General features: G+C 39.1%; 1 protein-coding gene across 1 annotated transcript in view; it reads right to left on the bottom strand.

Moving 5' to 3' along the window:
- The window catches only part of LOC126382501 (E3 ubiquitin-protein ligase RNF31), a 45,359-nt gene extending 33,208 nt beyond the window's left edge, over positions 1-12,151 (bottom strand). The window contains exons 1-6 of the mRNA XM_050032398.1: positions 11,949-12,151; positions 8,619-8,817; positions 7,662-7,808; positions 6,551-6,706; positions 4,971-5,027; positions 2,829-3,027 (exon numbers count right to left, since the gene is read on the bottom strand). Coding sequence (XP_049888355.1) covers positions 2,829-3,027; positions 4,971-5,027; positions 6,551-6,706; positions 7,662-7,808; positions 8,619-8,816 — 757 coding nt within the window. The 5' untranslated portion in view covers position 8,817; positions 11,949-12,151. The remainder of the gene's footprint in view (positions 1-2,828; positions 3,028-4,970; positions 5,028-6,550; positions 6,707-7,661; positions 7,809-8,618; positions 8,818-11,948) is intronic.
- Positions 12,152-13,153: the final 1,002 nt, after the last annotated feature.

The raw sequence follows: 13,153 nt of genomic DNA, 5'->3' as shown, positions 1-13,153 counted from the left end.
CTTCATCCTGACACCAAGGGTGGTAAAGGTGTCAATTGGAAACCCTCGAGATCCCAAGTTTCTAATCAGCATTTGACAACTCAGCCAGATTAACTGCCAGACCAGGGTCATTAACCATGCTTTTAAGTTCACCACATCCTCTCCCCTTTTTGTTACATCTATGGGTGCTACCCCATCTTGTTCGCACCCGGGTGAAGATGAGATAAGAAAAACAGATGTGTGAGTCGTAAATTCAGTATTCCTGAGCAGCAGAGACTAAGTTCCTCTTGTAACCAACTTGAAATGTCTCTTGAAAGTAAAACTATACATTTTATCCATGTTCTAACATTGTAACTGTGCATAATCCTTGTTTGTTAGTTGAATGATTTTTTTCCCACTCTTGTAGGTCATAGTATGAGTGAGTTATAATTTCATGTGTTTAATCCCTCATTTAACATGAAGTCATACTGCCATCTTGTGATGGTAGTTAAGAAGGGTTCCCGTAAGGAATCCCATATTCGAGTTAAAATATAGTTGGATTGATTAATCAACTTGTCTTTATCAATATGTGCTTTCTCATTTAGAATGTTCAAGTAACTGCAGACTAGGTTTGTTTGTGCATGAAACATTTATACTTGTGTTCTGCTGATATATGCGGTATAATAATAATATTAAACCTAATTTGATGTTAAGAGCCAATTTTGACCATAATGGGAAGAGTATGTGTCTATCAAGTGTAACATGTTAAAGTATATAATCTCACAAAATAAAGTTCATTAAGTTTCCTCCGAAATAAAGTAATGTCTAAACTAAGAGACCCGCCTTGCCTCAAACAAGCCCACTCAACCTGGTCGGATAAAACTATTGAGCTCGGCGCATCTCCTTTTCTTTTCTTTCCTTTCCTGTTACTTCTTTCTTCCCTCTTTATTTTGTTCCTTTACTTTATTTTACTTTTATTTTTTTTCTTTCTTTTGCTGTCCCTCCTTCTAGTTATACTCTTTATGTCTTAACCCGTTACACTCTTAAACTTGGTTCCTGCGTAGCCCTTTCTTTTCTTACGATCGAAATTATTTAAAACTTTTAAGTTTTGCTCGGCATGTCCAGGATTGTCTTGTCTGTCCTGAGTTTTCTTTCTTTTTGTCTGTGCCTTAAGTAACATTATACCTGAAGCAACGAAGCCAGCCAATTGCAACATTTTTTATACACATTAATAATAAATTTGATAATAATATCGAACGGCCAACGAGATTGTTTTCAACCTCATTATAAGCGAGTAGCCACAGCTAAACAGATGAGCTACTATTTGACCTGCAACTCCATCAAAGATTCATCGGATCCAGTGCTGCCAGACACCTATCAAAGTGTCCGCAAAGCAGTGGTTTCTTTGCCAAATCAAGAGACTTTCTGCAGCCTAAGAGAACCGATGTTTGAGGGCCACCTGAAGGACGTTCCAGTCAGGCTCAACCGCCCCTCCACCACTGTGTTACAGCCAGCTTCGTTCTGCTGGGAAGCCTGGGAGCTATTCATTCATTCATTCATCTTCTTGAATCGCCGCTTCATCCTCCATCCTTCATCCTCAAGAGGATGAAGCGGCTGCTTCATCCTCGCCGCTTCATCCTCTTGAGGATGAAGCGGCGAGAGGCAGGGTACACCCTGGACAGGTCGCCAGACTATCGCAGGGCTGACACATAAAGACAGACACGCTCACATTCACACCTATGGACAATTTAGAGTTATCAATTAACCTAGTCCCCAATCTGCATGTCTTTGGAGTGTGGGAGGAAGCCTGAGTGCCCGGAGAGAACCCACGCTGACACGGGGAGAACATGCAAACTCCGCACAGAAGGGCTCCCACACCCGGGATCGAACCGGCAACCCTCTTGCTGTGAGGCGACAGTGCTAACCACCATACCACCGTGCCGCCCGAGACTTAGTTATTCTGATCTTAATTTAGGTTTCGTTAGGTAAATGGTTTTGCGCATCCCTGCGTCCCCAGTTTATCTATAGTCACATACTCTCTCTCACTATCGCCAAACTGAATAACTGACAAAAGAGTTACCTCTTGCCTTAATCCATTTATACATACTGTTGATTTTGTGTTATTTCATATCATCCTCATTTACTATTCATTTACTCAGTTGTTAAAACATTCAATCAAAATCACTTTATTCTGATCTCATTTAAACTTTGGTCAAAAATAAACCGTCTGCATGAACTAACCAGCATGCACAACAGGAGTGAAAAACCAAGGCTTTTTTCAACTCCAGGTTTTTGTCTTTAACTTTTGAATTTCAGTCATCAAAGAGTAAGTTTCTCTCTAAAAATCAAATAAGTAATTTATGGTGGAGGGAGGGTCATGCATCCTTTGCTAGTCACTCAGGGAGGCTCAAGGAAAAATATTTGTAGCTTTATGGATAGTCAAAAACAAAACAAAACAAAAAAACAAAGTCACGACCCAACCACCATCCTTCTCTGATAAATAATGAACAGTCCCTTAAAAAGTCAATTTTCTAAAGACAATGTGGTTGAGTAACTATAATCAGATTATTTGCTGGGGTGGAAATGGTGGAATAAAATGATGCTCAAAAACATGCAAGCAGGACCATGTTGAAATCTGTAGTGTTCCTGGGTGGTGAAAAGTAACTGCTGGATAGTCTGTCAGGAGGATACTCTGTTACTGGCATTCCAAAAAGCAACACACTGGAAGTAAAAAAAACTATGTCAAAACACCCAGGTATATTATTTTTCAGTCCAGAGTACTATGTGCCTTGACCCATTAGGATATACCACTGTACACTGGTGTAAGCCACTAACCAAGTAGTCAATGCAGTACTTCACACTCTCCTTACCTGGGTGTTTGTTTGAGGAGATGGAAAAGACCTGAATGGACCTGAGACTGTGGTGGTTAGAGGACAGAGACTGGCCATGACTGCCGTCCCTGGAGGAATGATGGTGTAGGGGGAAGGCTAGAGACTTGGTCTGACCGCCTGAGCGGCATGAAGAGGAGGAGAAGTGGCAGACCACAGCATCAGTGTTGAGACCCACATCCTAAGAGGAGAGAAGAGTGGGTAAGAACTGACTTGAAGAACTGGAACTATAGGCCATCATAAACTCCAAAAAAGAGATGGTTCCACTCAGTGTGATGTAATACCAACATTTCACCAGACACAATGGCTTCATCAGACCGAGCTCTCCTCACCGCCCTACTATGGACTTACTGTGTGACAGCCTTTTTACTTTGTCCAGGAAAACACAAAGAGGTATGTTTATGCTAAAATGAATGTTATTTTGGTACATTTGATTTGTCTCAGATATATTAACTTTAGATAAACTTTACAGCTTACTTTTGCACAAAATGAGAATTTTGTCCCTGGTCACTTACATTGCATTCACATAATGAATGGATATCTTAATCACCAGTATGATCAAAACAGAAAACAACAAGCAAAACCTATTGTAATCTCCACATGGACATTTGTCAATTATTTTCAGACAGACTTGAAAAATTGTACAGCTATCCTTCAAAACCGGACACAGCAAACAATGACCTTAACATTTATTTATTGTGTTTCATATCACAGGCCTACAAATATTTATTCATATCTCATAATTACCAGACTTTGATCCTCTGCTATGCAGCTATGTCACACTATGTGCTCATAACGAATTTCCCATTTGGGACAATAAAGTTTATCTTATCTTATCTTACTTGGGAGGGGTTTGTTTCCTTCTCTCTTGGTTCTTTAGTTCTGAACCTTTCTGCCCCATAAAAGAAGTTCAGATCATTCATTCCTGCTAATTTCTTACTCATTGTCCTAAATAAAGCATATGGTTCAAAGATGCAGCTTTTCATTGTGTAATTAAGCAAAAGAGGGACACTGGTTATCCATCACATGCGTACACAGATCGAGTATTTAATATCAACAAAGCTGTTTCTTGATATCAAATACTCGATCTGGTGGTCAGGAAGAATGAAATAGAACAATACTTACAACACTAAAAATTATCTCCACCAAGTCCTATGGGTAACATTATATTTGCCATAAAAAGTCATCACCAACAACGACGTTTATAAACTTCTACAGCTTTTATTTAATCTTATTTCATTTTATTTATTTAATCACAGAGCTGACTTTGCAACCCAATAGCATTTAAATAGGGCAAAGTTTTCAGCCTAGTTGCAATAAACTGAAATGACATGCAGTTTTGTCGGCCATTGGTTTCAAGTCACTGCCTGTTGAGCATATTGAACTCAGCTACCTGCCACTCTCAGTCATTGGAGAGGAGCAGAGACTGATTTTCATGACGTAGGTGCTGAATGTATTATTTCCAGGGGGTGCTTGAAATAGCAGTCCCATCCCTTCACCGATTCTCCACACCTCACAATATGATGGTACATTGGTAACAGGCAGGTAGGTAGATGGGTAAAGGTACAAGTAAAAATCAAATATCAAACGCTCAAAACATCAGCACAAAACAAGAACACTAGGAGGAATGGACGGATTGAACAAAAATGGGCTGACTCACTGAATATCAGGAGGACTGATGAAGGTGGGGACAGGTGAACAGGTGGGTAGGGAATGTCAGAGAAATACAGGGCTGATGAGAAAAGTGGGAACAGGTGAGTGGATGCGTGGAGCAGTCAGGTAATGGGGGGGAAGAGGAAAAGTCTGAGGGCATCTGGTGGATGGAAAAGAGAAGAGGAAAGGTTTGGTTTGGGGAATCAGACATGTGGCTGGAGAGGGGGGACTGATAGGCTGACTGTAATGGGCAAGCCTGAAAAACCCTTTTGGCATATGCAGCTTGTCAGCAACTTTTATTAGAAAATGTGAAAATAAACTTAGTTAAGATGTCCCCTGTAAATAAACCATTCCTCGTTTCTGTGCAGCATGGGATTCAATATTGATTTACCCCATAATACAGTCTTTGCCAGTGTATTAAACATGTAAGTGAAGAGATGACAGATATGAAGGTGGTATGATGGACTCTACCTTGTGTCTTAGTGTAGGAATGATTCTCTCATAGAACTCAGGGTGGGGATGAGCCTCCTGAAATCAGACCAAAAATATTATTAATGCTTTTTTATTTAAAGTAAAACAAAAGGTGCAAAGCAATCACTGTAAACCCCAATTCACTCACTCAACTTTTTTTTCCCTGGAAATAGCTTGCACTCAAAACTTTTAGTACAGTATAGTACAATACAATAACATAAACGTTGTTGTTAGTTGTCACATGACGCTTGTCTAACACTAATTTTATGTCAGTTTAACATAACTTTTTTCATTGTTGTTTGAGCATTTAATTCTATGTCATATGAACTTAAAACAGAGTATACATTTTACAACAGCTTTTTTTTTTTAAAATTCACTGAATTATGAAAATATATTGTGGCAAGTTTAAGTGTATTGATTGCTAGGATAAGGCAAAGAGATGAATTCTGAAACAGGAAGTGCATTAACATAAAAAGTTTTTGTGTCAGGTGAACATAAAGTTTTTATGTCATTTTGACAATCCAGGGCATTTGTGTAGACTTTACATTTAAGTTTTGTGTCATGGATGAATTGGGGTTTACAGTGGCAGGTATACCAGAACTTGTAGCCAATGTATTTACCAAGTGTGTCAAACTGAATGCACATTCTCTGCTTTATACTCAATTTGTGCTTTTATATCATATTTGGTAATATCAAAACTGTAAACACAACTCACTGCTTACAATTAGTTTGTAACACTCTCCCTGCAAAACTCTTAACGTTGATCTCTACAGTGCTACATTATTTTGCCAGTTGCCCCGAAATTGGCACATGTGCTGCCCAGCTCATGACAACATCGCATGTGATGTGGATGAGGTCTTATAGCCAGACTCACAATAACCAGGGGATTTAGTCTCATTTTTTTCTTTTGTTTTTTTATTCCTGAAATAACCATTTTTTCTACTGTGCTTTTGTTGTTTGAGGAGTGTCAGAATATTTGATAAAAAAAACTTTGCACACTTATTTGTACTGATAGTGTGTTATGTTCAGAATACACATCCACACATTTGGATACCTTCGTGTCTGTGTGTTTACTCCCTGTTTGACAAGTTAATTGTAAGCTGCTCTGCCCGCACACAGAAAAAGCAATGGTGTGTATGGTGTAAAGTTAGTGATTAGTGTGTGAAGTTTTGCAAAAATAGCCTAAAGTGTCAAAGATTGTGCCTAAGCAATCAAATAAAAACTTTAAACTAAGCAATTTACAGGATTTTAGCTTGCAGGTGCACACAAACACACTTCTCTCAGATCACCTAAGTTCTTTTATGTATGTTGAGTTCAGTCTGTTCCGGCTCGTTCAGTCTTTGCTCATAATCAGTCAATCTTTAATAATGTCATCGACAGCTTTTTTAAGGATTGATACTGTCATTTCTTGTCAATTGATTTAATACCTACAACTATTATACAGCAGCAATCCTGCTGAAATAAATACTGATACCTCATTATTACCCAGCCCTCATATACAAACTCTATTTTTGAAGTTTAAGTAGCAAATAGACATGCAGGAATTGTACACACACACACACACACACACACACCCAAACCTTAATAAGCATTTCTAGTTCCATCCTAAGACTCATCACTTCTAGTGTTACTGCAGCAACTCGGCCAACATCAGGATCTGTGACATCATCAGGGAAGCTGAGCCCATCTGGCTGCTGATTGGAGTAACCATAGAGACAGAGCACTGCTCGTCCTCCCTGGGAGCAGAAAGAAAAAACAGAATGTAATGTGAAGTCAGCTTTTTTCTTAACTTTCCCAAACAGTCTGACTATGAAGTTAGACTTGCCCGAGTTCTTCATGTAAAAGTTCTGTCAGTCAGCATCAGAAATCATTTTCTGGGATCACGAATAAAAAGGACAGGACTGAGAGAATATTGTAGTAGTGTTGAGCCACCACAAGACACATTAAGACACATTTGGGACAAGATCAGGAGTCAGGACACAGGCTGGAACAGGTCTGGGGAAGATTCGGGATAGGATTGGTTCAGGGCAGTTTCAGGGAAGGACCAGGGGTCTCATCTATAAAACAGTGTGTAGGATCCCTACTAAAAGTGTATGTGTGGCGTGCACATACGCGCATATTCTGATTTATAAAATTGTGTGCAATTTCCTTTTATGAAAGGTGCAAAAGAAAAAGGTATGGCTCAGTAGCACCAGCATAAATAACACTACTGGTTTGAATGTTTATCATAAAGTAGCGCTATAAGCGATCATGTTTGCGAGCTTAGTTTAGAGTTTCCCTACAGGTGTGCACATCGTCCCATCAAATTTGTTTTCACAGATTACAAATTTTGCATGGAAAATAGTGTCGTTCAGGCCTCATCTTGTGCTTATGCAACGGTTATAAATGAGACCCCAGGGTGGGTACAATTTAAAATATTCATGGCTGCTGAACAATGACTGCTGTGTGAGAACAATAAAAATGCTCATATCTCTGCTAACTTTTTTTTATTTACATCACCATCAGTAAGCCAATATGGAATTGCAAGTGCAGGCAATAAGTAGACTGACTAAAAATGCCATCAATATGTCATAATTTGTAACTTCCGTCTTTGTATTACTTTCTTTTGTTGGAAGTTTTTCTGATCCCTAGCATGTTTTTTATAGAGCACTTATAATACTCCACTACACTGTATAATAGTTTTTTTGTTACCTGAATAGCATCCACGGTGGCCCTAAACACTGGGTTGTTGTGTTTCACAGTCCTCCAGTACTTTGGCCTGTTGGGATTTGTCAAATTACAGCCATACTTTTCTAGAATGTTCAATGCTGTAGACAGGCGCTGGAGAGATGCAAGGGTCTGAAGCAGAATCACAGAGCAGAGAAAGTTCAATCTGAAATAGAAACATGCAATTAATCTCAAATCCACCTGCACCCACAGTTGTTCTGGCTCTGTAGAGTCATTTACTCCATCTGAATTTGAATTTTGTATATGTCTGAATAGAAAGCAGATGTATCACAACATTGTCCACACTGAAATTGAACATTTGAAAACTTCTGTTTTCTTCTATGTATTCATCCTCTGACATTCTGTGAATGTGTCTATTTTCTTGCTAAGCATTAGCTGAGAAAGCAAACTATTCCTTTAAATGTGATAATATGTTAAATATGGTGTATGTGTTTCTTGTCTTTTATCAGAACCAGTTTATCTTAAAACATGAAAAAGACAGCCCTGCTGCCAGAGGAAAATGTTGGCATTGTACATTCCTGCAAACCACCAATTTGTTACATTTGTACGTTTCATACGTATCATATTAATGTTTCTAAAGTGATGTATGAGCTAACTTTGTCACTAGGAGGTAGAGGGATGGTGGCTGGCGTGTCACCTAGGCGAGACTCCTGACAAGCAGCAGACAACTGACACCAACAAAGAACAAAACCCATAAGTAGATAGATTTAGTGAGTCATCACTGTATTTCAAGCGGCTTTTTTGGGTCTCTGAATGTAGCTCAGTACGGTTATGTTGCCTCAAATAATAATACTGAGTATTCTTGTTATTCTCATTGTTGCTGTTATTGTGTCTATTCTTATTAAATAATAAATATAACGATAAGAACCCCAAAGTATATAATTCATACATATAATGTGTGTTGCACTTGTTCTGTCTCACCTCCTTCCTGTTGCTGCCGAAGCTGTTTTCTATGACCATGGTCTCTGCAGCGATGTGGCAGTATTTGGAGCATGGTGGTAAGGGCAGATTAGCCATAGCCATCACCCCAACCCGCACCTCCACCACCCTGCCACCAGAGTACAGACACACTTCGGCTCGACTCCGCACCTCCTGCAGCTGCTCTGACAGAGATGGCATTCTATACACACACACACACACACACACACACACACACACACACACACATACACACAGTCAGTGATTGACATTGACATGCAGTTACTTGAGATTAAAAACAACAGGGCCGCATTTACAGTAAGTTACACAGTACGTTTATAAAAGATTCATATATATATCAGAGAAATCAGAATTCTTTCAGAGGCTGGTCTTCTTTCTTGTCATTTGATATTATGGATAAAGCGTTTTCGAAGGAATTTTTTTTATAGTTATAACAACTTTGGGCCTCATTCACCAATAACTTCCCAAGTTTTTTCTTACATTTGTTATTTAAAATGGTCCAATAACCCCCTCTACATCAGATTCTTAATGTGTTCTTAAACCACAGAATTGTCTGCATCTTATTAAGATGAATCCCACTGTGAAAGCTGAAAGCTTGTGCTAGTGGGTAAACGCCCTGCAAATGTCCATAAAAGGGATTGAGATAGCAGGGTATTGTGAAAACAGAAATTTAATAATAAGAAGAGGAAGAAAATACAACTAAAATTCTGAAGAGGGTGGAGCACTGTACTCCAGACATTTAAAAAAATAACAACACGTCAATAGCTCTGAATTGCAAGTATTTCTGCAGAAAGTGAATGCCTAACAAATTGTCATATTTAGTAGCATCAGGAGTGGAAATAAAGTAACACAAAAAGCATAAGATGCAAAAATATGTGTTATTCAACCACCTAACCCGCAAACTTTATGTATTATAGTAGCTCAATTGCTAGGAATGAGAACAGAGATAAGCATTTAGGTGCTCTCCAAGCTGTGTGTGTTTGAAGAGTAAAGGGGAGAGAAGGTGGACTATTTCATGCAATAAGTATCTAAGTTATTAATAACTTACCCAGAAGGCTGTTTTGTCACTTTATGTCCCACCTGACCGAACTGCCCAAAATATTTTCTAGCATGATCAGTCACAAACTAGCTTGGGTCCCTTTAACATAACTGATGTGAACTGAAGTGTTAGTGTTTAATGTAAAAGACCATAATGCTTTTTGTAAAACAAAATCAAAATAATGATTAAAAATATTATCAGTTATACAAATATTTCTAATATTTAAATCGTATATTATTATACAACAGCAGAATTGAAGAAAATGCAATTACCAATTATTCTGTATTAAGATGTCAGCACAAAATGTGCACAAGTGTGCTCTTGAGTGTGCGCAAGAACTACGAACGACTGTAGTTCTGAGAACGCTGTTCCAGAGCAGGTAATCTCCCAGCACAAGAGGAACCATAAGTGATATAGGTGTATAATGATTGGTTGAACACATGAGCCAATGCGGCAAGGGCAACCAAAATCTTTAAAAATCTATTATCTTACATCATTTCAGTGTTCATATTGCTGGTGTGAGGAGACAGAAAAAAAGCCCCTGAAGGTATAGGCAGTTCCTTTCAGAAAGTCTCCAGAACTGTTTGGTCCAAAAAATGCCTATAGACAGCAGCTCTTTGGGGCTACACTTAAGCAAAATTGTGCTTTGAGCTGAACTGTAACATCAGCATAGTGATGCGCTCACAGTAATGTTGCCAGAATGCTGATGTTTAGCAAGTATAAAATTGAAAAGTCTAAGTTTAGTGTGTTAACATGCCAACATTCCTAAATAAGCACTAAACACATATTACAATTGATGTTGTAGGCTGATGGGAATGCCGTTATCTGCAAGTATTTGGTCATAATCCAACGAGTTGAGATTTGGCAAGGCTTAGGCTGATGGTCAATGCCATCTTCTATCGCCAATGGCACCAACTCCAGGGTGCATTTTTTATGGTGACACTAACGGCATTTATTGCGTGCTTAAAAAATATCTTACAGCAGTCCCACATGGCTACTGCCACCTCTGTGTCCCATGCCTTAATGGAGAAAGTGCCGCCCTCCTACGAGCCTACAGAATATCAGGGGACCTTGAGATTGCAAACCATGCCATTGAATTGTTAAGTATAGCTTGGTGCAAAAGATGGAAGGATACTTTAGCAGCACTAAATTTCACCCACTCTGACAGGAAATCTTAGAGTCTCAGCTGCACAAAAACACCCACTTAAAGCCGACCCTCATTTTATCAGGTAAACGGATTCAGGACTGGCCACGGCCCCTGCTTGGCGGAGGATTAGTCTGGCTAAAAACAGAGTTCAAATGACGTTTTTCCAAACAACTTTTATGTCAGGGCTTCAGGACACTTGGATCACTACAGACGAGCAGTATGGAGATATTTTGTGGTTTCAATTATGTGTTTTTGGACGTTTGAATCTGGGGCGCCGTCAGCCTCCGTTAGGTTGTGTTGTGTTGCTACCCCCTCTCCCCTGGGATCTCTGCAAGTGTTTGAGGACTAAAATTTCACCTGAGCCTTCATCGGCATATGGGTGAGTAGATAATGGCTGAATTTTCATTTTTGGGTGCACTATCCCTTTAACATCATAATGCCCATGCATATTCTTATCATAATGGCCCACTAGCAGATGGAGAAATACAATAGAATGCTTTTCAATGTATTTAATATTCATTGTGCAAAATAAGAAAAAGCATGTTGGCCGGTTCTGATCGTTAATTTTAAAGCCAATATCGACCCATAATGATGACGTGCCAATATCATAGGGCATCTAGAGTCCAAAGTATCTAAAATATTGTACTTGGCAACATATTTTCTTTATAGGAATATAGCTGAGAATAATTAGAAATTACAAAAGTAGCCTAACACTTAGGACAGTCTTTAGAATTGTAGGTGTTTTTCTTGGTAATCTACCAGTAAGTGTCCCACATTACTAGACTTCACCCTATTTCAACTGAATTTTACCTGAGTCAAATGTGTAATGCTGGACTTCTTAAAGAAGTCACTGCCTACATCGCTACCTGAATGTCATTGTCACTGTGCAGCAGCAGGTGAAATGACCAGTGACACGTTGAAACTATAATCAAAAGTGCAGCGCTTCTAAAACAAGGTGAAGATGTTACCTGTTCTCTTTGTACAGCCGTGAGTTAAACATGTTTGCCAAATGCAAAGCCTACACACCAACACATCGGTCAGCCAGAGTCACACAGCCATGCTCGCTGGATAGCGGTAGTGTCTGCGGTGGTGACAGTGGTCGGTAGATGCTGGTGTTGTTGCTTACCTCCCTGTAGGAACACAGCGATGAAATCCCGGTGCAGCTCTTCACGTTCCTCTCCCCGCTCGCTGATTTTATTCACACCCAGCAGCGCGCGATCTCCAAATAGCGTAACGATAAAGTAGGATGGACACGGTCACAGCAGTAACGGATATGTCTGCCACTGGTGTAAAGCTAAATATGACCGTGGTGGTGAATGATGTTCACTGTATAATCCCTCTGAAAACACACCGGGCTCTCCCCTCAATCTGGAGCAAAACATGGACGCAGCGTAGCTGACGTCATTCATTGCTGTAGAGCGGCAGTTTCATGATTATGGCATTTATGAGTTTTAGGGACTGTTCCTTATTTATGAGGGGGAAGGGTGCCGCGCAAAAAGGGGGAGGCATGTTAAATATTTTACTAGTTTACTAGTTTTTTATTTTTGACTGTAGTTTGTATTTATTTTACCGATTTTTAAAAGAAAACATGCCTTCCAAACCACAAGTGCCAAATTTACACCATTTATCATAGTCAGAAACTGTAAAAACAGAAATTATTGTTGGATTTCTGACCGTCCTTGGACACATCATCTGCAACAAACACTTCTGTCACAAAAAAACAAATCTGAGCTTAAAATAGTGATATTCTGATATTCTATTAATTTCTATAGCCTACCAAAACAGTTTGCACAAACTAACCAGCATGTATGACAAGAGTGGAAAACCTAGGCTTTTTTCAACTCCAGGATTTCATCTTCAGTTTTTAAGTTTTATCTTTCAAACATCAGTGGGTAAGTTTTAAAAATCTAACAACTAATTTATGGTGGAGGAAGGTCACTTAGGGAGGCTCAAGGGAAAATATTTGTCGTTTTTGGAGGGCCAAAAAAAACCTAACACCCTAGCCATCCCCCTCCACTATAAAATAAAGAGAAGTCCCTCAGCACGTTTAATGACTTTTCATGTCACCCATATATCAGTAGTTATAACTCAATTTTATGATATAGTTATCTTATAGTTGGCCATTTAAAAAGGTATATCTTTTATCGACCTATACATAGAAATGTGTAGCCTGTATTCGGATATTTACCTTAATAAACCATAGCCAGTTTTGAATATATATATATACTAGTCCATACCCATTGAGTGCACAGTACAGTACCCACGTACAGTTTCACATGGTGTGTGTTCAGGATACAGGTCATAGGAAATTGCAGATTAAATAGTCAACTG

Source organism: Epinephelus moara, chromosome 21, assembly GCF_006386435.1.
Source record: "Epinephelus moara isolate mb chromosome 21, YSFRI_EMoa_1.0, whole genome shotgun sequence".
NCBI classification, from domain to species: Eukaryota; Metazoa; Chordata; class Actinopteri; order Perciformes; family Serranidae; genus Epinephelus; species Epinephelus moara.
The sequence above is the reverse complement of the archived record's forward strand: the minus strand, read 5'-3'. Positions and strand labels throughout refer to the sequence as shown.